General features: G+C 40.9%; 1 protein-coding gene and 1 long non-coding RNA gene across 5 annotated transcripts in view; one reads left to right on the top strand and one right to left on the bottom strand.

Annotated features, from left to right (window-relative positions):
* The first annotated feature begins 322 nt into the window (after positions 1-322).
* LOC133645750 (uncharacterized) lies at positions 323-1088 on the top strand. The gene is made up of 3 exons (XR_009825201.1): positions 323-504; positions 566-697; positions 832-1088. It is a non-coding gene; the product is annotated as an uncharacterized LOC133645750 (long non-coding RNA).
* A 9997-nt stretch (positions 1089-11085) lies between these two features.
* The window catches only part of LOC133646736 (protein TALPID3-like), a 39436-nt gene continuing 22888 nt past the window's right edge, over positions 11086-27633 (bottom strand). For 3 of the 4 annotated variants that reach the window (XM_062042448.1, XM_062042450.1, XM_062042451.1), the window contains exons 8-24: positions 27100-27435; positions 26847-26919; positions 26621-26782; positions 26382-26547; positions 26160-26315; positions 25887-25990; positions 25696-25824; positions 25464-25633; positions 25275-25399; positions 24192-25210; positions 24088-24121; positions 23923-24022; positions 13290-13459; positions 13182-13213; positions 13030-13107; positions 12855-12966; positions 11086-11525 (exon numbers count right to left, since the gene is read on the bottom strand). In XM_062042448.1, coding sequence (XP_061898432.1) covers positions 11476-11525; positions 12855-12966; positions 13030-13107; positions 13182-13213; positions 13290-13459; positions 23923-24022; positions 24088-24121; positions 24192-25210; positions 25275-25399; positions 25464-25633; positions 25696-25824; positions 25887-25990; positions 26160-26315; positions 26382-26547; positions 26621-26782; positions 26847-26919; positions 27100-27435 — 3016 coding nt within the window. In that variant the 3' untranslated portion in view covers positions 11086-11475. The remainder of the gene's footprint in view (positions 11526-12854; positions 12967-13029; positions 13108-13181; positions 13214-13289; positions 13460-23922; positions 24023-24087; positions 24122-24191; positions 25211-25274; positions 25400-25463; positions 25634-25695; positions 25825-25886; positions 25991-26159; positions 26316-26381; positions 26548-26620; positions 26783-26846; positions 26920-27099; positions 27436-27633) is intronic. The other variant, XM_062042449.1, reaches the window with a different exon arrangement.

The following is a 27633-nucleotide window of genomic DNA, read 5'->3' as shown; positions in this document are numbered from 1 at the left end:
AAAATTAGTAGGACACAACAGCGCTCGCCAAATACTCGAATCAGTGAAGCATGTTTAATACAAACAGTGTGATTTATAACAATTAGGGAGGTTTGTGTCATGTTTGTCCTCCTACAGAAACCATATTAAAACAAAAAAATAGATTTTTTTCCCCTCATCTTTTTCCATTCTTCATACATTTTTGAAAAATCTCCAGAGAGCCACTAGGGCGGCGCTAAAGAGCCGCATGCGGCTCTAGAGCCGCGGGTTGCCGACCCCCGCCCTACACTGACCATGCTCAACCGGAAATTCCAGACCCAGATCATTTTCTCTTGTAGAAAATCACGCCTCTTGTGGACATGATGAAGACTCTGGAAGAAAGTGTGGACCAAATGAAACATCCGATTGCAGAAGTTGCAAACAACAAAAATGAAATTAAGGTTAAAAAAAAATGTAAAAAAAATGAGAGAAATGGATCAAATTGACTAATTGTGGACACGCTGGACAAGAAGGCAGCAGAAGAAGGTAAGTCATTGATAGGAATAAAGTTGACCTTTGACCTGACACCACATGTGTCATCCTGCAGCCAAGACTACCGTGGCCTTCTCAGCGGTGATGGATGAAGTAGATGAAATCTTTGAGGCCGGTATTAATAATCAAGTACTGGTCTACAACGACGTGAGGATCAACGTGGGTGACGGCTATGACAACAGCACAAGTATGATGTCATAAATAACTGGCGTAGCATTTCCTGTAAGAGTGGTACAGACTATTGTGGGGCACACATACTAGATCTTTGAATCAGCACCACTAGCGGGCACTAATAATAATTGTATGATGGTCCTCCTGCAGGTGTTTTCACAGCCCCCATCAAGGGTCTCTACTTCATCACGCTCACCTGCAGTGCACCATCAGGACGAAATGTTGCATATGTGATGAAGAACAACCAAGACCAGATGATCAGAGTATGTGAAGACAACCAGGGTGATTACGGCATGACGACCAACAGCATGGTTTTGGAACTGGAGGTGGGAGACGACCTCCGGGTTGTGTTGCAGTCTGGTTGCAAAATCTACACCGACTATTATGAAAGCACTTTCAGCATCTTCCTCATCAAACACACTTAAACTACAAGTGAGTGTATTGATCCTCATATTAGTAATATTGACATAGGACAGTATCAGATGGATATTGGTGATATCTAATACTGATATCAGATGGATATTGATATCAGTAATATTGATATCAGATGGATATCGAGGATATCAGTAATATTGATATCAGATGGGTATTGATGGAGATATCAGTAATATCGATATTAGATGGATATTGATGATTACCAGTAATATTGATATTAGATGGATATTGATGAAATCAGTAACAATGATATCAGATGGATATTGATATAAGTAATATTGACATCAGATGGATATTGATGGTGATATCAGTAATATTGATATCAGATGGATATTGATGGTGATATCAGATAGATATTGATGGTGATATCAGTTATATTGATATCAAATGGATATTGATATCAGTAATATTGATATCAGATGGATATTAATGATCTCAGTAATATTGATATCAGTGATACTGATATCAGATGGATATTGATATCAGTAATATTGATATTAGATGGATATTGATAGTGATATCAGTAATATTGATATTAGATAGAAAATTAATGATGATATCAGTAACATTGATATCAGATGGATATTGATAGTGATATCAGTAACATTAATATTAGATGGATATTGATAGTGTTATCAGTAACATTGATATCAGATGGATATTGGAGGGGTGACATACAGTATGTTCTATGTGTCCTACAGGTTGGTGTTTGAAGCTGTCAGTGTGTCCCCCAGCATCCAACTAGACTGGTCCTGTTGGACAGCTGGTGAGTTGCTTTTCTGTTCGGAACTCACATACTCTTCCTTTAGTGATTGATTGAAACTTTTATTAGTACCGTATTTTCCGCACTATAAGGCGCACCTAAAAACCTCAAATTTTCTCAAAAGCTGACAGTGCGCCTTATAGTCCGGTGTGCCTTATATATGGACCAATATTGAGGCACAACAGGTCTCGCAACCCAAGCCTCTACTGTAGCGTCTATTCTATGCGCCTTATAATGCGGTGCGCCTTATAGTGCGGAAAATACGGTAGATTGCACAGTACAGTACATATTCCGTACAATTGACCACTAAATGGTAACACCCGAATACGTTTTTCAACTTGTTTAAGTCGGGCTCCACGTTAATCAATTCATGGTACATACATGGTGATTATTATATGTGTGTGTATGATGATGATAGAGTGTGGTGTTCCAGGGAGATCTTTCTCACTGGCAGTGATCGAGGGCGAACACTCCCCTTCACTCTCCTGCTTGTCTTGTATTAACTTTCTTGTTGCCTCTTTTTGCACTGCTCTCCAAATATAAACATTGGAACTATTTAAAGGCCTACCGAAACCCACTACTACCGACCACGCAGTCTGATAGTTTATATATCAATGATGAAATCTTAACATTGCAACACATGCCAATACGGCCGGGTTAACTTATAAAGTGCAATTTTAAATTTCCCGCTAAACTTCCGGTTGGAAACGTCTATGTATGATGACGTATGCGCGTGACGTCACGACGGCAACGGAAGTATTCATACCCAATGTGTCACCATACAAACTGCTCTGTTTTCATCGAACAATTCCACAGTATTCTGGACATCTGTGTTGGTGAATCTTTTGCAATTTGTTTAATGAACAATGGAGATTGTAAAGAAGAAAGTTCTAGGTGGGATCGGTGTATTAGCGGCTGGCTGTAGCAACACAACAAGGAGTACTTACTTGGATAGCAGACGCGCTAGCTGATGCTAGCCGCCAACCGCATCTGTGATCGGGTGAAGTCCTTCGTCGCGCCATCGTTCGCTGGAACGCAAGTGAGCACGGGTGTTGATGAGCAGATGAGGGCTGGCTGGCGTAGGTGGAGCGCTAATGTTTTTATTATAGCTCTGTGAGGTCCGGTTGCTAAGTTAGCTTCAGCGTCGTTAGCAACAGCATTGTTAAGCTTTGCCAGGCTGAGAATTATTAACCGTGTAGTTACATGTCCATGGTTTAATAGTATTGTTGATCTTCTGTCTATCCTTCCAGTCAGGGATTTATTTATTTTGTTTCTATCTGCATTGGAGCCAGATGCTATCACGTTAGCTCAGTAGCTAAAGAGCTTCGCTGATGTATTGTCGTGGAGATAAAAGTCACTGTGAATGTCCATTTCGCGTTCTCGACTCTCATTTTCAAGAGGATATAGTATCCGAGGTGGTTTAAAATACAAATCCGTGATCCACAATAGAAAAAGGAGAGTGTGTGGAATCCAATGAGACCTTGTACCTAAGTTATGGTCAGAGCGAAAAAAGATACACCCTGCACTGCCTCTCTAATCCTTCACTCTCACTTTCCTCATCCACAAATCTTTCATCCTGGCTCAAATTAATGGGGTAATCGTCGCTTTCTCGGTCCGAATCTCTCTCGCTCCATTGTAAACAACGGGGAATTGTGAGGAATCCTTCCTCCTGTAACGTCATGCTACTTCCGGTATAGGCAAGGCTTTTTTTAATCAGCGACCAAAAGTTGCGAACTTTATCGTCGTTGTTCTATACTAAATCCTTTCAACAAAAATATGGCAATATCGCGAAATGATCAAGTATGACACATAGAATGGATCTGCTATCCCCGTTTAAATAAAACAAATTCATTTCAGTAGGCCTTTAACTGGCCACTCAACAAAATTGACAAGATCTCAGGTTTGGGGGAACCTGTCTGTCTTGACGGAGCAGTTGTTGCTGGACACGCGACAGACTATTGGGAGGAGTGCCTGGCGACCCTTTCAGTGGACGACATGAAGATATCCACCTATTGGGAATTATGACACCAGGACATCTGCTGATTGGAGTAAGCGTTGCTCTGGTTTGTCGACTAATTGGAAGTTGCTGGCAGCCTTCAAAGGTATGATTTTATTGTCATTGCACAAGTACAACAAAACTTTGTTTTCAGCACAAACCCGTTCAAAATGAGACAAACAAACAGTGTACAGGGTTACAGAACAGCAACGCTGATGGGTCGCTACAAGGCGCCCAGTAAAAGATGGAAAAAAAGGTTGACGCTGGCTACGGAGGCAGGCTGCTGCTATCTAAGCGCTGCCCAGCCGTGCATCACCCCTAAGGGATTCAAGCATCAAGGGCGTGGGGTAGGGCTGGGCGATATGGTCTTTTATTAATATCTCGATATTTTTAGGGCACGTCACGATACACGATATATATCTCGATATTTTGCCTTAGCCTTGAATTAACACTTGATGCATATAATCACAGCAGTATGATGATTCTATGTGTCTACATTAAAACATTCTTGTTCATACTGCATTAATACATGCTAATTTTAATCTTTCATGCAGAGGGAAATCACAACTAAGTCAATTTACCAAAACTGTATTTATATTAAACATTCGTGTCATTTCAAAACAGAAAGTGCAAGATTGTCAGAGACATTTTAAAACACTTTTGTGCATGATGTCACTAAGATGACATATCAAAACAACACTAAATTAAAGTGCACTTTTTGTACAGAACGTCGCTACAATATCCATCCATCCATCCATTTCCTACCGCTTACAATAGTTAAAAACATATAAAGTGCACTTTTGTGCATGATGTCACACAAGATATTTCAATAACTGTCAAATAAAAATGAGCTGCATAATAGGAAATCAAATAGTGTATGTCCTTTGCTATGTGGTAGGTTCCTGCGGACGTTATCTCCTGTTGACTATTTTTTTCATACGGTGTTGATGTGGAAATGGTTGCTTGGCATTTTGTGGGTGTGGCACCGGCCGGAGATGTTGACATACGAAGTTTCAAGCACTCTTCATTCTCTAGCGCAGGCCTGGGGAATTATTTTGACTTGGGGGCCAAATTTTTTGAAGAAATGTGTCTGGGGGCCGGTATATCTATTTTTAGGAACACTAATACAAAACCTCACAATAATGTGTGATTGTAAACTAAAAACATTCCGACAGACTGCCTTAAAAAACGAAATGGAAATTAAAAATTTTTTACTGAATGAGACACCCAGAATGTACATGAAAATAATGTGGGATTTACAATATTAACTATGAACAATAAAACAAATGAATATTGACAACATATGAACATCACCCCCCCTCTCGATCGACATATTTTACAATCAAGCGAAACAAAAATGCTACAAACACAACAAAATAAGAACGCAAAGGGTAAAAAATTAACGACATATGATCTGATATATCTGATATATCACTAAGCTTTAGAACTTTGTTGTAAAAATCTCCTTCCACGTCTGTTTCTGACACCCAATTTCAGACTGGCCGCTCTGGAAACACTCTGTGGAAACGCTCCCCACCCACACTGCTTGATGCCTCGTCTGAGCTGCTGTGACCTAGATTATCATAGTAACTAATTAGATGACCATAGTAATTAATTAGATGACCATAGTAACTAATTAGATTACCATAGTAACTAGTATATTGTTGTGCAGCACTTTGGAAACATTTTGTTGTTTAAATGTGCTATATAAATAAAGTGGATTGGATTGGATTGGATTATATCCTGCAAAAGCGCAGATTCCAACCATTGAAATACTTTGTATAGTTCAAGACTTACGGTCATTTGAAAACATCACAGCTACAGTTTCCATCTTAAAAATCTAAAAAAAAATTGGGGGAAGGTCCGGCGGGCCAGATTGAAAAGCTTAATGGGCCGCATGTGGCCCCCGGGCCTTAATTTGCCCAGGTCTGCTCTAGCGGGTGACTTTTCAAATAATGCTACATTAGTAGAGCTGCTACTCATTGTAGCAACGCTTTTGCCGCAAACTTGACTAATTACGGTTGTCTGTTTAACATCTTCCCGCTTGAAGCCAAACCACCGCCAGACGATGGACCCCGTGCTGTTTTTCTTGGGAATTAATTCTTCTTCCTTCGTTACCAGATTCGCACATTCTTTCTCTCGTATTACCACTCGCACCGCACCGCTAGCATCACAGCTAATGTTACCATGCCGCTACCTCTTTGCTCCGCGAGGGCGTATGACGTTGCACGCGCGACAGTATGGTAACAGACAAGGTGCGCTTGTTTTAGGTCTCTGTGAGAAGCAGAGACAAGAAAGAGTGAAGAAAAGCATGTAGTGTAATGCCCGCAGCTAAAAGCAACTGCGCGAAAACGTATACTCGAATATCACGATATAGTCATTTTCTATATCGCACAGAGACAAACTCGCGATATATCGAGTATATTCGATATATCGCCCAGCCCTAGCGTGGGGTATGTGTGTGTGACCTTGGTGTTCTTGCAGCCGCCAGTCAGTCCAAAGTCAACAACAGGTGTGTGTCAATGAGAGACAAGAAGGGAGTTTGTTGTGTCTTCGCCGCACTGTCCTTAGGGCAGCGTTTCTCAAAGTGTGGGGCGCGCCCCACTGGTGGGGAATAGAGACATGACAGGTGGGGCGTGAGGAACGGGAGGAAATTTCACTTTGATTTTTTTTATTTTTTTATTATTATATTCTTTGATTTTTTTTTTTACTATGCTTTCATTTTCTATACACACTGGAAATCACTTTGTGATTCTGTCTGTGAAATCCGCTATATAGATAAATGTAAAATACTTATTTTTCCTGTATGCTTTACATTTCTAGGTAGGAGCGAAAGTTTGACAGACAGCAACAGTAACTAATGGGGGCGGGGCTAAGCGGAAGCTTTGTGAATGGCGAGTCACTGTGCGAGGATTTGCTGTTTTGCAAATACATAAAAAATAGAGCCACTGCTGATGAGCTGTTCAAGATAATGGACAGTTTCCTCAAAGAACACGACCTTAAATGGGAAAACTGTGTGGGCTTTTGCTCTGATGGCGCGCATGGCAAAGTCAAGAAACGGGCTGCAGGCTCTAATAAAGAGGGTTGCGCCAAATGCGCATTGGACACAATGTGTCATTCACCGGGAAACACTCGCGTCAAGGCAGCTCAGCCCCGAATTCAATGAGGTTTTAACAGTGGCAGTGTCAGGCCTGCAACCCCGATTTGAAAAGCTGTGCAGTGCAAAACAGGCTCATTGCAGCCACTAATGCTGGAGTACTGTAAAACTCACGTTCACTTGACCTGTCCTCCTTTTTTTGGCAAAGATTGCAAAGTGGCACTTTTATTTTCATTTATTATTGAACTTGATGCAAGTTATTTGATTTATTATTGAACTTGATGCAAGTTATAACACTTTTTTTGATTTATTATTGAACTTGATGCAAGTTATAACACTTTTGTTTTATTTATTATTGAACTTGATGCAAGTTATAACACTTTTATTTGATTTATTATTGAACTTGATGCAAGTTATAACACTTTTTTAAATTTATTATTGAACTTGATGCAAGTTATAACACTTTTGTTTTATTTATTATTGAACTTGATGCAAGTTATAACACTTTTGTTTTATTTATTATTGAACTTGATGCAAGTTATTTGATTTATTATTGAACTTGATGCAAGTTATAACACTTTTTTTGATTTATTATTGAACTTGATGCAAGTTACAACACTTTTGTTTTATTTATTATTGAATTGATGCAAGTTATTTTATTTGATATTGAACTTGATGCAAGTTATACCACAGCTGCACAGTTATTTTATTTATTATTGAACTTGACTTTATTTTATGTTATTTAGTTTGAATGTATAAAACTTGATGTTACTTGATGTTCGATAAATTTGAAAATGTTAAGCTTGGCATTAGCGTTCTGTTGGGGCGATGGGGGCAGGTGGGGCTTGAAAACTCCCCCTTGTCCAAAGTGGGGGATGACAAAAAAAGTTTGAGAACCACTGCCTTAGGGAGAGTTTCGAAGCTCGGGAAACAATCCAAGTTGGAATGTTTTGTATGCCAGGGAAAATAAAATTTGCTTTTCACTCTCAATTGTCTATTACTGGTCCTCAAATTCATCCTGGAGGGCAGACAGTCCGATGTTATCCAAATCACAAGTGTCCACAGTTCTGCCCGCACCCTCCAATCATTTGTGGGGTACTTTGAAGACTGCCAACAACCTCCAATTTGTCGACAAACCAGAGCAACGCTTACTCCAATCAGCAGATGTCCTGGTGTCATAATTCCCAATAAGTGGATATCTTCACGTCCTCCACTGAAAGGGTCACCAGGCACTCCTTCTTCTCCCAAGAGAAAATACAATCATGTGTTCTTACGGACTGTATCCCTGCAGACTGTATTGATCTATATTGATATATAATGTAGGAACCAGAAATATTAATAACAGAAAGAAACAACCCTTTTGTGCGAATGAGTGTAAATGGGGAGGGAGGTTTTTTGGGTTGGTGCACTAATTGTAAGTGTATCTTGTGTTTTTTATGTTGATTTAATAAAAATAAAAAAAGTTTTAATTTCTTGTGCGGCCCGGTACCAATCGATCCACGGCCCGGTGGTTGGGGACCACTGGTCTACAAGATGGACACTCTTCTGGACAATCTTCTATATTTCCTCTTTGACTATGTTTGATTAATACTACTACTATAATCTGTCTATACTGCCTGGTTATTTGCCACCATAAATACAATTTGCCTCAGAAAATAGTCACATTTTTGGATGCAAATGCAATTTTGTAGACAGAATGTCAAACAAGAACTTTTTTTTAAAATGTTTTACTGAACTTGTTTTCATTTCGATGTCCACCGTTTGACCAATTAGAAAGTCTGTGAGTGTGTCACATCCAGATTGCCAGTTAGGCACCGCCATCTTCTGGCTACTGACACTGGTAAAGTTACTAAACATGTCAGACCTTACTAAATCTAAAAGTTACCATTCTCAACTTATTCATGACAAAGCCAGGAACAAAACCAGGATTTGTATTGGGGATGCCTTTAAAAGATGGAGCCCATTGAAGATTTTTTTCATTTGACGCCAAACTTGCTAATTTTCCTCCTTGATAGGTAAGTCAGGCATTTACATTTTCTTATTACTTGTAATAAATGGAAATGGACATTTGGGATGTAAACCATGTCCAATACAGTCTATGATCTTGTCTAACAAAGCTACTAGTATGTTCCTGCAAAAAATGCTTAGCATGCTAGCCCAGTCAATGACACATTGACGTTAGCCTGTATGTCGATGTGTCGTCTAACTGACAGGGCAACATATCTTTTGTACGAATAAAACCTATGTCGATATGGGTAGTGTCAGTGCCTATTTCCTTCTCAATATGCTGATACGCTGAGGAAATGGGTTCCAACATTAGTCATCATGGCAATGTGAAACGTATAACGATAAAAAAATTCCTCATTGGTGTTTGCATATTGTGGACTAAATGTACCAAGTTATATGGCAATTCCAAAGGTTTGAAACAGTAGCCTATAGGCATACCTTGGTAAAATGTAAACTCTTTAGTTTTGGGCGTACATTAGGCTGCGAACCATGCTCTACTTATTTTCACCAGTATAATCATTGCTAGTGTGGTAAATTATATCGTGTACATTTTTCTTATATGATTGTGAACTAGCATGCATCTATATTTGGTCACAGAGTCTTTTAGGGAATCATTCTATTAAGGAAATATGCCCTTAGATAGCTTCGGGTGCAGATGTCCATCACAGCTCATCCATAGAGTGGTGGCTGTTGCCCCCAGGACAATTGAAATCCTAAAGAAATGCAGGCTTGGATTTTAGGAGTGATTATAAACACATTAGCAACATCTGGTAGGAGGCCCCACAGGTAGGGGTAGAGATCAGGAGACGAAGGTCACCCATCTCAAACTGAGCAGAGGGATAAGGTAAGGAAATAGACTGACTGGCTAAACAACAAACTGGGCTTTGTACAGACTGGCCAGCTCCAAGGCTAGAACTACAAAGAGTAAGGGTCTTAGTGTAAAAGTTATTTAAGGACTGTGGTCCGAGAGTAAACAAGGAGAGGGGCGCGGTCTTTCTGGTGTCACTTCCTCTCTGAACTCAGTTTGTAAACGATTGATGAATCCATACAAAGCTAAGAGCCCCGGAGATTCAAGAAATACCCGGCGCACTTACCCGTGTACAAATTATCCAAGGAGGGGAACCTTAAACGGTGGTTTAATGTGGCTGACACGAGGCTTAGGCTAAATAATTATTTGTTTAAGGAGTTATCTGGCTTAATGTAAACAGGGCCTGAGGCTCGCTGAATCAAATAAAGCTTTTTGTTCGACGATTCCTCGTTGGTGTCTTCTTGGCTCATCACCCATCACACAGTCACTCGACCAACAAATATACAACACTAGTGTTGGTTGTAGTTGGTTTTAGTCTTTGTTTTTTGATAGTACTGACAATAACTATATGATTGTTGTGATATTGTAAGCAGGCATGACATACTTCATCCTGAAAATAGCCTAATTTCTGTGTCAAATGTGTTGGTTAGAGATTTGTTATTGACAAAACGCTTGTCTATTCAGCTATTATGGTCCCAGCAACTCAACCCCTAGTAAGAGGCAGTGGAAGTTTGAAGTTCCTTGGAGTAGCCCAATCCATCCAGCTGCGTATCTGGCAACCTCAGTCAGGGAGAAGGGGAGGGGACTACAGAATTTTGACCGTGATGCAGTACCATTTATGGCCACATTATTACATATGGCTCCTTTAATACATTCAAGTACAAACAAGGCAACAAGAGAAATTACATTTGTATTTTATTGAACTTTTATTTAAGCCCGTTACAGGTGGAGTGGAGCTAAGTCAGAAATGGCATGGAGTTTGCAGCCATGTCTGCAAGAATGAACTGGAAATAAATGCATGTTTAGGATTGGCTTTTATTCGCCATAACTTCACTAACTAGACTTTTCTTCAGGAAACTCAGAATGGAGCCGTACTAAATATTATTTTCCACCTTCAAAACCAGTAGAATATTTTGATTTGTTTCAAAGAACAAGAAAATGCGAATGCTGAAAAGCCAAACTGAAATGCTAACAGTTAGCACGCTGGCTAAAAAAGTTAGCATGCTAACAGTTGGCATTAGTGAAACACCAAAGTATATGACACTGAGGTGTAGATTTGTTAAATTATCTTAAAAAAGCTAGGAATCTTGTCCCCAACACTGAATGTGAACAATAATAATAATAATAACAATAATAAAAGGTTAGATGTATGCCAAGCAGTGTTTTGACATTGAAATTGTACCTTTGAGTAAGCACAGACCTCTGCCGGCTGTTTGCCTCTTCAGTCTGTCAGGGTACCAGGGATTCCAACCTGCGTCCTCCTCCTCTTGCCGACAACTTCCTGTTGGACCCTTCACGAAGTGCTCTCTGACAATTCAAATGGTTTTCATTTGATGAAAAGCAAAATGAAAGAAAAACATCAGCAAGTAAGACTGAAGAGAATATTGCATGAATGATTTTAAAAACTTCCTAGAGGGATTTTATTTTGCTTCATTAAAGTGCTGCTGAACTTCAAAAGTAGAAAAGTACTAGAAGAAATGACTCGAAATCTCATCAGAAGATATATTCTGCTCTTGGCCTGGAACACGTGCAAACAAACACACACACAAGAAGACAACGAAAGAGAGCATTAGTGACATGTCAAGATGTCATAATGATGATGTCACAATGATGTCATGCAGTGATGCTATGATGATGTCATAGTGGCGATGGTGTCATAGTGATGATGATGTCATGCAGGTGATGTCATGATATCATGCTCAAAATATGCAGTGATATGATGATGTCACTATAATGATGTCATGATGAGGTTGATGTCATGATAATATCACACAGTGATGTCATAATGATGGTGATGTGATGTAATGATGATGATGTCATACAGTGAGCTTGTGTTGATAATGGAAATGTTATGCAGCTGACGTCATAATATCATGGAGTGATATGATGATGATGTCATAATGATGATGTCATGCAGTTCATTTCATAATGCGGATGCAATAAGGACGATGCCATGCAATGATATGTCATAATGATGCTGATGTCACAGTGATGATGTCATAATGATGCGGATGTCATGCAGTGATGTCACAGTGATACTGATGTCATGCAGTGATGTCACAGTGATGATGATGTCATGCAGTGATGTGACTGTGATAATGTCATAATGATGCTGATGTCATGCAGTGATGTCACAGCAATGATGTCATAATGATGTCATGCAGTTGTCACAGTGATGATGTCATAATGATGATGATGTCATGCGGTGATGTCGCAGTGAGGATGTCATAATGATGATGCCATGCAGTGATGTCACTGTAATAATGTCATAATGATGCTGATGTCATGCAGTGATGTCAGTGATGTCATGCAGTGATGTCCGTGATGATGTCATAATGATGATATAATGATGCTGATGTCATAATGATGCTGATGTCATGCAGTGATTTCACAATGATGATGTCCTGCAGTGATATCACAGTGATGTCATAATGATGGCATGCAGTGATGTCACAGTGATGATGTCATGCAGTGATTATGTCATAACGATGCTGATGTCATGCAGTGATGTCATAATGATGATGTCATGCAGTGATGATGTCATAATGATACTGATGTCACAGGGATGTCATAATGATGCTGTCATGCAGTGATGTCACAGTGATGATATGATGCTGATGTCATGCAGTGATGTCACTGCGATGTCATAATAATGCTGATGTCATGCAGTGATGTCACAATGATGATGTCATGCAGTGATGTCACAGTTAGGATGTCATAATGATGATGATAATGTCATGCAGTGATGTCACAGCTATGTCATAATGATGCTGTTGTCATGCAGTGATGTCACAGTGATGTCATAATGATGCTGCTGTGATGCAGTGATGTCATAATGATGTCACACCAGCACAAGAAGCGATGTCTCGGCGAGGTGCACTTGATTGCGACATCAGCTTCCTGTGAGCACCAGGCACCTCCCCCAGACTTAGTTCCTCCTCCCCCCTCCGCCACTCACCCTGAAAACACAGCAGGTCAGAGGTCAGAGGAGGGCAGGTGCATGTTTGGGTGTCGGTGTGTACCTGTGATCTTTCATCTTGCAGTGTGTGTGAATGGAACATATGACCTTTGACCTGCCCTTCGCTGGGGGGGTCAAAGTCCTGGATGAGGAACAGGCAGTGATCAGACAGGAAGCAGTGAACATTTGATTGGCTTCAGCTCAAGTGTTGCTCACCATGTCGTGAAGGGAGCTGGACAAACTGCTCTCTAACACACGCACACACAACATTTAAGGGAGAATGTCAGTAGGCGAAGGTGGAACAGGTTGACCCCACCCCCTTACCTGTCAATGAGTCGGGCTGCTTGAAACAGACGACCAGTTCTCCCTCTGACAGCTGTTGGAGTGCACTGTCACTTCCTGTCATCAAAGTGCTTTCATCACAAGAACTGGAGCTGGACTCTGGGTCAACCCGAGCAGGGGGCGTAGCCAACTCTTCTTCTGACCTCTGCATCCTGTCACAGTTGATTTACAACACTTATTATTGAGTGCACATAACCCAATATTATTCCTGACATTAAATTATCATACCATAATAATATTCCTGACATGACATTATCATATGTATGATAATATTCCTGACATGACATTATGTGACATGACATTATCACGTGACATGACATTATCATGTGACATCAATGTTATGTGACATGACATTATCATGTGACATGACATTATCATGTGATACATGTGACATGACATTATCATATGTTTGATAATATTCCTGACATGACATTATCATACGTATGATAATATTCCTGACATGACATTATCATGTGACATGACATCACGTGACATGACATTATCATGTGACACCATTATCATGTGACATATGTCATTATCATGTGACATGTGGCATGACATCAAGTGACATGACTTTATCATGTGACATGACATTATCATGTGACATGACATTATCATGTGACATGACATTATCATGTGACATGACATGTGACGTGACATTATCATGTGACATGACATATCTTGTGACAAATCATTATGTGACATGACATTATCATGTGGCATGTTATTATGTGACATATCATGTGATACATGTGACATGACATTATCATGTGACATGACATTATCATGTGACATGACATTATCATGTGACATGACATTATCATGTGACATGACAAGTGACGTGACATTATCATGTGACATGACATATCGTGTGACAAATCATTATGTGACATGACATTATCATGTGGCATGACATTATCATGTGACATAAATGTTATGTGACATGACATTATCATGTGACATGACATTATCATGTGATACATGTGACATGACATTATCATATGTTTGATAATATTCCTGACATGACATTATCATACATATAATATTCCTGACATGACATTATCATGTGACATGACATTATCATGTGACATCATTATCATGTGACATGACATTATCATGTGACATATGTCATTATCATGTGACATGACATGTGACGTGACATTATCATGTGACATGACATATCTTGTGAAAAATCATTATGTGACATGACATTATCATGTGGCATATTATTATGTGACATATTATCACGTGATACATGTGACATGACATTATCATGTGACATGACATTATCATGTGACATGACATGTGACGTGACATTATCATGTGACATGACACATCTTGTGACAAATCATTATGTGACATGACATTATCATGTGGCATATTATTATGTGACATATCATGTGATACATGTGACGTTACATTATCATGTGACATGACATATCGTGTGACAAATCATTATGTGACATGACATTATCATGTGGCATATTATTATGTGACATATCATGTGACATAGGTGACATGACATCATGTGCCATGATATTATTATGTGACATGACATCATGTGCCATGATATTATTATGAGACATATCATGTGACATATTATCAAGTGCCATGACATTGTCATGTGGCATATTATTGTGACATATCATGTGACATGACATTATCATGTGTCATGACAGTATCATGTGCCATGATATTATCATGTGACATGACATTATCATTCGACATGACATTATGTGACATGACATTATCGTAACACATGACATTATGTGACATGACATTATCATGACATGACATACTATCATGTGACATCATTAATATGTGACAAATCATTATCATATGACATGACATTATGTGACATGACATTATCATGTGACATGACATCATGTGACATGAAATTATCATGTGACATCATTATCATGTAACATCATTATGTGACATGCCATTATCATGTGACAAGCCATTATCATGCAGGCATGTGATTTGACCACAATGAAAAAGACTGAAAAAATTTCCGGGGTCTGGGGGACGAAGGCCCTGCTGGGGGGAAAAGGGGGGCAACGCCCCCCGAAGCTCTTGGTTTTTCACCAATTTAACATGCTAAAATTAACAAAGACAGCTCCATTTGAAGAAAATATTTTAGTGTTTAAAGACATGAAAACATCATTAATAGAACATACATAACCCAATTATCCTAATGAATCACTGTATATGGTTCAGTCCCAACAGTATTTAGTCACTAATATTTACATCTTGTGTTCATTTCACATCCACAGGTGTCATATTGATCAGTGTTATTATCTACAGTTTATTTACAGTATTACCACATTACTTCAGTTCACTTCACACATTAGCTTTCTCGAAGAGCCCAGCCCTAACATGAGCTTTCCTTGCAAATTTATTTAACAAAATACCAAATGTAAACATTTCATTCTTGTCGCCAAAATAGGATATAAATTTATGAAAATAATTAAACATGTTTAGTATTGTTTACTCATATTTGAAAATAGGAAATAATAATGTGAGGACACTGACATATTGCATGAAACAAGTGTGAAAATATTTACCTTCAAGATTGTTACACCGCTGACAATAGTTTCAAGAGACTACATAAGAACTTAATATAACAAAATAGTATTATATGCAAATGTATTTCAAATAAATTGTTAAATGGAATCAATAATGCGACTCCTTGAATTTCTGTAATTTCATAATATATTTTCACGTGGCTTTTTATTTTTTAGAAAAACCCATTTATATTTCGCAAAGCAATAATTGATTAATATTTAAAACAAACATGCGTATTTCGCAAGCAAATATTTTTTAGCTTACCTCATTACTAACAACCCTGTCTGCAACTGAAGTGGGTTGTTTGGGTGGATCTTTCCTCTCGATGTCTACGGCAGTTGTCGATGTAAACAAAGGATGAAGTTCGTAAGGTTTGCTCACTTTCGGTTGACATCCAAAAGTACCAGCTAGTGAAAAGTTTGTTTTCCTTGCTTCAAGTTGTTTCATATGTTTTTGGCGTTTCGCATGTACTTCCAAAGCCTTGAAACCTCGTGATCCATAGTCAATATTATCATGACACCACGTGCACAAAACCTTTCCGGGACGATCGATTTTCCGAATAAAATCACCGAACAAAGTCGTAACTTCCTTCTTCCCAACAGTATCAGTGATTTCCCTTTCCATCCAGTCCCATCGAAACTTATTTTTGACATGTTTATCAATTTCTTTTACTCGTAAAGCGTCCTTTCTCTCGAGAACCGACATCGTTTACATATGGAAAATGGCGGTAATAACCATTATGAATGATGACGTTATTAACGTCATCATTCATAACAGATGTCCTGATTGGTCACAAGGAACATATCGACCAATCAACTACGGCGTAATATAAACTACGTCTCGAATCTTGATTTAGGGTCGGGAAAAAAAACCGGAAAAATGGGAGATCTTTTTTTTTTCCCCCCCGAGATTAAAAAAGACGGAATTCCGACTTTAGACGGAAAAATCACATGCCTGTCATGTGACAAGCCATTATCATGTGACATGACATTATCATGTGACATATCATTATCATGTGACATGACATCATCATGCCACATGACATCATCATGTGACATGACATTATCATGTGACATGAGATTATGTGACAAATCATTATCATGTGACATGACATTATCATGCGACGTATTATCATGCTAAATATCATGCCACATGACATCATCATGTGACATGACATCATCATGTGACATGCCATTATCATGTGCCATATCATGTGACACGACATTATCATGTGACATGACATTATCATGTGAAATGATATTATCATAACATGAAATTATGTGAAATGACATTACCATAACACATGAAATTATGTGACATGACATTATCATGTGAAATGACATTATCATAACACATGAAATTATGTGACATGACATTATCATGTGACATGACATATGTCCATCCATCCATTTTCTACCGCTTATTCCCTTCGGGGTCGCGGGGGGCGCTGGAGCCTGGTAGGAAATGGATGGATGGATGACATATGTGACATCAAAGTTAATGTGACATATCATTATGTGACAAATCATTATCATGTGACATGACATTATCATGTGACATGACATTTTAATGTGACATGACATTATCTTCTCTCAAAATGCTGTGAGCTGAAATGAATCATATGTGCATGATCGAACACAATCTGTATCAGTTAACAACTGCAGATCTGACTCTTTTAAGCTAACCTCCGGAGTCCCTCAGGGGTCAATATTAGGCCCTCTTGTATTTAGCCTCTATATTAATGATTTGCCCACTGTTTGTCCTGAAGCTGAATGCTTAATGTATGCAGACGACACGGTTTTCTTCCTTCATGGTCACACTAAATACATTGTTGCTGTTAAACTCACTAAAACAATGTCCTATGTTACAACTTGGTTGCAGGAGTGCTGTCTGCAGCTAAACGTTTCTAAAACGGTAGGCATGCTTGTAACTAAAACAAAAAAAGTATCATCTGTCCCCGACATACATATTGATGGAGAAAGAATACAAATTGTCAGCAAATATAAATATCTTTGGTTAATAATAGATTCAGAGCTTTCCTTTAAAGCTCATATTGGCAAATTGTGTAAAATAGTCAAGTTTAATCTCGCAAATTTTCTTGCAATTCAAAATGAAATGTCAACTGAAGCTGCGAAATTATATTTGCATTTGATGATTTTCAGCCACTTCAACTATTGCCTTACCAGCTGGTTTCAGGCTGGTCAGAGTTAAAAAAAACATTGGAAATCTTGTACAAACAAGCAACTAAAGTTATGGATAAAAAACCTAGGCACTATCATCACTGTGCATTCTAAAAAAAATTACAGTATTTTTAACTGGGACAGTCTTCACACATGACTTAAAACTAGGGATGATACTCGAAACCGGTTTTCCCGGTTGTTCGATAAGAAAAGAACTGAGTCCTCGGACTCGAATCCCTTTTTGAGAACCGGTACCCGTTATCGAGACCACTATAGTAAAGAAAAAGAGTTGGTTCTTTATTCATATCCCTGGGAACGAATCCCGTCCCGACAAGAAATGCCCCGTGGGACATCACAAGAAATGACGTCACGTAGCTCAGTCATTAGGCGCAGATGGGGAAAGCAGGAAAAAAATGGACCGGAAAAAGCGCTCCAAGGCATGGCTTCATTTCACTAAAAAAAACGAGGAAGCTGCATAATGCAATTATTGCCAGGCTTCGCTCTCGTGTAAGGGGGGGAAGCACAACAAGCGTGTTGTGTCTTCGACACGTGTTGAAGCAGCGAAAGAGACGACGAAGAACGCCCCTCTTCTTCTGCCAGCTGCCCCAGTCCCAGCTACAGTGGCGGTGACGCCGGTGAGTAACTAACAATAACTGTTGCCGGTTAATTTCCATATCTGCTCACTTGTAGTAACGTTACCTCTTATGTCAACCAGGACTGCAGTAATATTAGCTAGACTAATGTTACCTAAGCATAGTCAGTGACTAACAGTAACGTTAACGTGAGCCTTTTTGTATGTGTCTGATAACGTTAACGTTATCTTGTAGCCTACATCACGACAGAGTTTGCAAGTCTGTCTAATAAACTAGTGCTTTCTTTATTTCTTTAGTTTATTTGGAACATGAACACACTTACAGTATAATAGATCACAGTTTCATATCATTTCACTTTACAGGAGTAGGAAGAAGTAAAGCTTATTTAATCCTACCCCTTTCCCACTTCAGAGCGTTTACAAATGTATACATCATTTACTGACCTTTTTATAATAAAATATCTGTGAATTAGTATATACAACAGTTTTGTAATATGTAATTAATTAATTCAGCCATTATTAATATACTGAGATGAAGAATATCTTATTTTCAATAAGGTTGAAAGTATTTCTTATAATTCTTCTTCTTTGTACTTTGTAAGCACTATTCATTTGAACAACCTCTTAAACTGGATCATATCAGTACAATGTTTAACTTCTTTACTTAATCCATTCCATCATTTAATTCCACATCATTTTAGCTGTTTGCGATTTTACCAAATCATCAAACTTTAATATTTTTGACTCAATAAATAAAGTGTTTGTATGTTCTCTATATCCAACATTACGTATCAGTCTAATTAATTTTTTTGTAACAAGGTTAACGAATGTAGCGCACATTTGTAGTTATTTCCCCACATTTCTGCACAATAACTCAGATATGGTAATACTATAGTAGCGAGCAGTAGAGAATGTGAAGTGATTTGTTAAACCAAATATTGTGTGTTTTTTCCCACATACAACAACCTATCTGGACTCGATAAGAGAATCGATAAGGAATCGGTTCGATAAGAGGATTCAATAATAGGCTCGAACTCGATCATTTCTTATCAAACATCATCCTTACTTAAAACTGACCTATAAAGTACTGCATGAATTGGCTCCAGATCCTCTGGCAGAGTTCATCAGCAAAAGAAACAGCCGTGAGCGTGTCACTCAAGGCTCTGTCAGAGGTGACTGTTATATTCCTCTGCGCAGGAGCACTTTCAGTAAGTCGGCCTGGTCAGTAAGGAGTGCAAATGTGTGGAACTCAGTACCTGAGGAGGTTAAACTGGTCACAACTTACAAGGCCTTCACAAAAAAATAGAAAATGTGGCTTATCAACGCCTACAGCTGCCAGCACTAAAAGATGAGCCTGTTTTGATGCTAAGATAAATGTTATGTTGTGATGTTGTATTTTGTTTTTTATCATATGGTATATGTATTGTGTGCTTTTTCTCTCTCTTTTCTTTTTCTTTTAAATTGTAATTTTACTGCCTTTTTCTTTTTTTTACATCAGATGAAAACTAGCCTTCTGGCTAATTGTCTTTTTTTTTTTTTTTCACCATGTGCAGTCATGTGTTTTATGGAATTGCATTGTCCCCTTTGAAATAAACTAATCTTAAATCTTAAAACATGACATTATCATGTGACATGACATCATGTGACATGGCATCATGTGACGCATTATCATGTGACATTATGAGACATGCCATTATCATGTCACATGTCATTATCATGTGCAATGACGTTACCATGTGACATTATCATGTGACAAATCATCTTGTGACATGAAATTATCATGAAACAAATCATTATCATGCGACATGACATTATCATGCGACATATCATGCCACATGACATTATCATATGACATGACATTATCATAAGACATGACATTTACATAAGACATATCATGCCACATGACATTATCATATGACATGACATTATCATAAGACATGACATTTACATAAGACATGACATTATCATGTGACATATTATCATGTGGAAAATATGTATGTGACATGACTATCTGTGACATGACATTGTCATGTGACATGACATTTTATATTGTGACGTCATTATCATGTGACATATTATCATGTGACATGAAATTATCATGTGACATGACATTATCTTGTGACATATGTGGCATGACATGATCATTTGACATGACATTATCATGTAACATGCCATTATCATGTAACATGCCATTATCATGTGACATATGTAACATCATGTGACATGACATTATCATGTGGCATATTATCATGTGGCTTATTATCATGTGACATACACTATATTGCCCAAAGTATTTGACCACCTGCCTTAATTCACATATGAACTTGAAGTGCCATCCCATTCCTAACCCATAGGGTTCAATATGGTGTCGGTCCACCTTTTTTAAGATTAAGATTAAAGTACCAATGATTTTTGCAGCTATTAGAGCTTCAACTCTTCTGGGAAGGCTGTCCACAATGTTGCGGAGTGTGTTCATAGGAATTTTCGACCATTCTTCCAAAAGCGCATTGGTGAGGTCACACACTGATGTTGGTCTAGAAGGCCTGGCTCTCAGTCTTCGTTATAATTCATCCCAAAGGTGTTCTATCGGGTTCAGGTCAGGACTCTGTGCAGGCCAGTCAAGTTCATCCACACCAGACTCTGTCATCCATGTCTTTACGGACCTTGCTTTGTGCACTGGTGCACAGTCATGTTGGAAGAGGAAGGGGCCCGCTCAAAACTGTTCCCACAAGGTTGGGAGCATGGAATTGTCCAAAATGTTTTGGTATTCTGGAGCATTCAAAATTCCTTTCCCTGGAACTAAGGGGCCAAGCCCAACTCCTGAAAAACAACCCCACACAACAATTCCTCCTCCACCAAATTTCACACTCGGCACAATGCAGTCCGAAATGTACCGTTCTCCTGGCAACCTCCAAACCCAGACTGGTACATCAGATTGCCAGATGGAAAAACGTGATTCATCACTCCAGAGAACGCGTCTCCACTGCTCTAGAGTCCAGTGGCGACGTCCTTTAAACCACTGCATCAGACGCTTTGCATTGGACTTGTTGATGTATGGCTTAGATGCAGCTGCACGGCCATGGAAACCCATTCCATTAAGCTCTCCGCATACTGTACGTGGGCTAATTGGAAGGCCACGTGAAGTTTGGAGCTCTGTAGCAACTGACTGTGCAGAAAGTCGGCGACCTCTTTGCACTATGCGCTTCAGCATCCGCTGACCCCTCTCTGTCAGTTTACGTGGCCTACCACTTTGCGGCTGAGTTGCTGTTGTTCCCAAACTCTTCCATTTTCTTATAATAAAGCAGACAGTTGACTTTGGAATATTTAGGAGCGAGGACATTTCACAACTGGATATGTTGCACAGGTGGCAGGCATCCTATGACAGTTCCACGCTGGAAATCACTGAGCTCCTGAGAGCGGCCCTTTCTTTTCACAAATGTTTGTAAAAACAGTTTCCATGCCTAATTGCTTGATTTTATACACTTGTGGCCAAGTGATTAGGACACCTGATTCTGATAATCTGGATGGGTGGCCAAATACTTTTGGCAATATAGTGTATCATGGATATGACATTATCATGTGACAAATCATTATCATGTGACATGACATAACATTATCATGTGACATGAGATTATCATGTGACACATCATTATCATGTGACATGACATTGTCATGTGACAATACATTATCATGTGACATGACATTATCATGCGACATATGTGACAGTCAAAAGTCAGGATTTTTTCTAAGTGTCAAAAAATTGGAATCTTTTTTTTTCAAAAAGTCTGGATTTTTTGTAAGTGTAAAAAAGTCTGAAATGTTTTGGTCAAAAAGTCGGGATTTTTTTCTAAGTGTCAAGAAGTCAGATTTTTTTTTTGTCAAAAAGGTGTTCTTTTTCTATGTGTCAAAAAGTCTGGATTTTTTCTAAGTGTCAAAAAGTCAGAATTTTTTTTGTCAAAAAGTCGGGATGTTTTCTAAGTGTCAAACAGTCGGGATGTGACAAGACATTCCATTATCATGTGACATGACATTATCATGTGACATAACATTATCATGTGACGGGACATTATTATGTGACATATCATGTGACATGACTATCATGTGACATATGTGACATATTATCATGTTACATGACAATATCATGTGACATGACATTATCATGGGACATGACATTATCATGTGACATGACATTATGTGACATATGTGACATTATGTGACATGACATTATCATGTGACATGACATTATGTGACATTATGTGACATGACATTATCATGTGACATATGTTACATGACATCATGTGACAAATCATTATCATGTGACATGACGTTATCATGTTACATGATGTTATGTGACATGACATGATGTGACATGACATGTCATGTTTTCTACCGTTGTCCCTTTTGGGATCACGGGGGGTGCTGGAGCCTATCTCAGCTGCATTTGGGCGGAAGGCGGTGTACACCCTGGACAAGTCGCCACCTCATCACAGGGCCAACACAGTTGGACAGACAACACTCACACTCACATTCACACACTAGGGCCAATCTAGTGTTGCCAATCAACCTATCCTCAGGTGCATGTCTTTGGAGGTGGGAGGAAGCCGGAGTACCCGGAGGGAACCCACGCAGTCACGGGGAGAACATGCAAACTCCACACAGAAAGATCCCGAGCCCGGGATTGAATTTAGGACTACTCAGGACCTTCGTATTGTGAGGCACATGCACTAACCCCTGCTCCACCGTGCTATATTATCATGTGACATTATCATGTGACATGACATTATCATGTGACATGACATTATCACGTGACATATCATGTGATATGACATTATCATGTGACATATTATCATGTGACATGCCATTATCCTGTGATATGACATTATCATGTGACATATCATGTGACATGACATTATCACGTGACATGACATTATCACGTGACATATCATGTGACATGACATTATCATGTGACATGACATTATCGCGTGACATATCATGTGACATGACATTATCACGTGACATATCATGTGACATGACATTATCACGTGACATATCATGTGACATGACATTATCATGTGACATGACATTTTCACGTGACATATCATGTGACATGACATTATCACGTGACATATCATGTGACATGACATTATCATGTGACATATGTGACATGACATTACCTTGTGCCATATCATTATCATGTCACAAGACAGTATCATTTGACATGACATTATCATGTGACATATCATATGACATTATCATATATGTTCCGTGTACATACATGGTGTGCTCCACCGGCATCTCCTGGTCCAAGGAGTCTCCCAATGACATGCGGACATCAGGAGGAAGTCCGTCAGGGGAGGTGGGCGTGCCTAACGGATCTGAGGTGACAAGGAGGAAGTGTTAGTATTTGATGGCTACTGATGCTAAGCTAACGTTGTCCTACCTGAAGCTGTGATTGGCACAGGAAGCAGCTTCACCTGGAACAAAGCAGCAGGTTAGATTTTCGAACCAAAGACGAACATTTACCTACTTTGAACTTTTCTATACTTCATCTGCTGATCCCTCTGGTGCTGGATTTGTTCCTAGCTCTGGTGCTGACTCTGGTCCTGGATCTGCTTCTTGCTCTGGTCCTGGATTTGCTGATTTCTCTGTTTCTTGATCTGTTCCTAGCTTTAGTCCTTGATCTGCTGCTTCCTCTGCTGCTGGATCTGTTACTAGCTCTGGGGCTGACTCTGGTCCTGGATCTGCTTCTTGCTCTGGTCCTGGATTTGCTGCTTCCTCTGTTTCTTGATCTGTTCCTAGCTTTAGTCCTTGATCTGCTGCTTCCTCTGCTGCTGGATCTGTTACTAGCTCTAGTCCTGGATCTGTCACCAGCTCTACTCCTGGATCTGTCACTAACTCTAGTCCTGGATCTGCTGCTTCCTCTGCTGTTGGATCTGTCACTAGCTCTAGTCCTGGATCTGCTGCTTCCTCTGCTGCTGGATTTGTTCCTAGCTCTAGTCCTGGATCTGCTGCTGGATCTGTTCCTAGCTCTAGTCCTGGATCTGCTGCTTCCTCTGCTGCTGTATCTGTTACTAACTCTAGTCCTGGATCTGCTGCTTCCTCTGGTGCGAGAGCTGGTACTTGCTCTACTCCTGGATCTGATTCTAGCTCTGGTGCTGAATATGGTCCTGGATTTGATTCTAGCTCTGTTCCTGGATCTGATCCTAACACTGGTGCTGGATCTAGTCCTAGCTCTGATCCTTGTTCTGTTACCGGATTTGATCGTAGCTCTTGATCTGTTCTTAGCTCGGGTCCCGGTTCTGTTCTTATTTCAAGTCCTGGTTCTTTTTCTGTCTCTAGTCCTAGATATGTTACTGGATCAAGTCGTGGATCTGTTCTTATCTTTGGTCCTTGTCCTAAATCTGGTCGTAGATCTGGTGGGGGATCTGGAGCCTCCCTCTGTCCAAGAACCTGAGTGACTATCATGGCCAGAACCTCATGGACCATTTGCTTGACTAAAACAGAGTCCAAGTGCAGATTGGTGTCCCCCACGTGCTGCAGACCCGTGTCACCTGCTGCCTCCACTACGTACACAAACAAACATTCAAGAATATGTCTTGTGATTGGTATGTCAGTGTCTCAACTCACCGACTGCGGAAGTTAGACTGCGCCTTTCCACCTTTGATGGCTCCGTGGCATGGTTGCGCTGGGGTTCAGGGGTCTGCAGCGGGTACAAGTCAGAGATCATCCTTGACATGAGCTGCTGCTCCACCCTGAACAACACAACAGTCAGAAGCAAGAAGCGGCACATGACGCTGCCCGTGTCCCGTTTGTCACCGTAGCGCCAGACGCTTCACCAGATCGCCGTCACCACCCGCCGCAGAGTCCCGGTGGAGGACGGGATGCAAGCCCTGGTCCTGGGGGGCCAAGACCTGATACAAGACCGGAGGGGGAGACACAGCTCCGTCCAAATGTACTTGTACCTCCTCCGGGACAGAGTCCTCCCCCTGAGTGAAATTATGTCACTGAAGAACATCAGAGCCGCAGCGGCCATTGTGAAGATGCTTACCACGTCAGCCGCACACAAGAAGTCACTTCCAGGAAATCCACCCTCTCCCTCGTTCTTCCCGTCTGTGACGTTGACAGTGAAAGATGGCGGCGGTGCTTCCCCTTCATCTTCATCTACTGGTTGCAGCTGCTGGGGACACATGGTCCATCAGAAGAGGCGGAGCAACAACACACGCTAGCAGGCTTATTCACCTGGCTGGGGGGCTCAGGTAGAGCGTGGTCCACTGGGGAGCAGGTAACAGGAACTGAGGTCCCCTCCTGTTGACACCTCGGGGAGGGGCCTATCCTTGGGTGAGCTTTGTGGGAGGGGCAGAGTGGTGATCAGCGAGCACGTGCAGGACAGCTAATACAGGTTATACTTGTATAGCGCTTTTCTACATTCAAAGTACTAAAAGCGCTTTGACACTATTTCCACATTCACCCATTCACGCACACATTCACACACTGATGGTGGGTGTCACTGACCCAGGGGGACAGCCATGGCCGTCTCTGCAGGGGTCTTAGACGGGTCACTTGAGGTCAGCTGGGAGGACAGGTGTCGCCCAGGTGATGAGTTGAGAGGCGGTGCCAGACTGGTCTTTGAGACAGAAAACACCTGCGCAGCATCCTTCTTTGTACTTGCTGCTGACAGTTACTGGACGTCAGCAATGAGGAGGTTCCACACGCTCATGAGCGGAGAAAACTGACCTTTCAAGAGCGGCACCAGATGTGGGCGGAGCTTCCTGTCAGGTGGCAAGGGAAGAGAGCCTGAGCGAGGGTAGGGGCTCTTCCTAAGGCCGTCTCGCGGGGCTTCGCCGTACACACGAGTAAGGTACGACTCGTCATCCGGCCGCTCCAAAGCAGGCTCCGCCTCCTGGGAAGGGGAACAATGACGAGTCATTATGGGCGTGGCCACGTCAGCCCAATAGGCAAAGTGGAGTAGACACCGTTCTTGTTCCAGTGGTGTGTCCTTTTGCCGCCGCCACCTTGCGCCGCGCTCCCGATGCTCTGCCTGTGTGGGCGGGACCTCTATTCCCCGGCGCCGCCTGCTGCGGAAAGAAAGTGCCGTCTGCGCGTTGGCGCCGGGACGCCTGCGCCTCCACCTTGGCCTATGCGCCACAGAAGAAGTAGTCTCAAAAGCTCCGTTAGGTAACGTGACGAGTGACACCTCACCTGGACGTCTCTGTCGATCAGATGGATCCAGGCGTCCACTGTCCTCTTAATACGGACCTGCTCGCCATGGTCTCTGTGGAGGTCACATGACATGGTGACAAGCCGGCTCGAAGTAATACTACGGTAGTGGTCTGTCATGCTTCTGTTCCTGATGTGTGTGTAGGTGGGAGGAGCTTCCCTAACACCATTGGGGGAGGGGTGCCCTACCTTTACCTTTCCGACAGTGGCTTAAGGAATGTGAGCTAGCGGCTACCTGTTAGGAACCAGGGCCTTCAGCTGAGAGTGCAAGATCTCTCCGCTTCGAACTCTTGCCACAACCTTCAGGTTCTCCTCCAGAACTTTCTTCCGCCGCTGAACCTGGCGGAGAACCCGGCTGGCCTCCTCCAGCATGGACGGGACCTCAGGCCCGTTGGGAAGCGGTGCCGCTGGGAGTTTGACGGATGAAACGTGATCGAAGATGAAGGCGCCGCCGTGGATTGGCATCAATGGTGTCCTCGCCTCGGTCTGCACGGGAAAGGCCTCCATCAACACTTGGCTGTCAGTGGCTTGGGTTGCCACGGAAACAGTGCCTCTCTGATGGCAGGCATCCCTACCAGAAGAAAAAGGAAGACATTATTTTCAAGGACAATATGATGCGATGTTGGTGGCAGGTAAAAGATCTGCCACTAAGGCTCGCAGGCTGCAGCGGTTCTCTGTTGCTAGGCGACAGGCAAATGGTTCCCATGGCAACAGTGGCAGGAGAGAGATCCCTGCAGACGAGACCGCAACAAGGCAATGCTTCCATCAA

This window comes from Entelurus aequoreus, linkage group LG03, assembly GCF_033978785.1.
Source record: "Entelurus aequoreus isolate RoL-2023_Sb linkage group LG03, RoL_Eaeq_v1.1, whole genome shotgun sequence".
NCBI classification, from domain to species: domain Eukaryota; kingdom Metazoa; phylum Chordata; class Actinopteri; order Syngnathiformes; family Syngnathidae; genus Entelurus; species Entelurus aequoreus.
The sequence above is the reverse complement of the archived record's forward strand: the minus strand, read 5'-3'. Positions and strand labels throughout refer to the sequence as shown.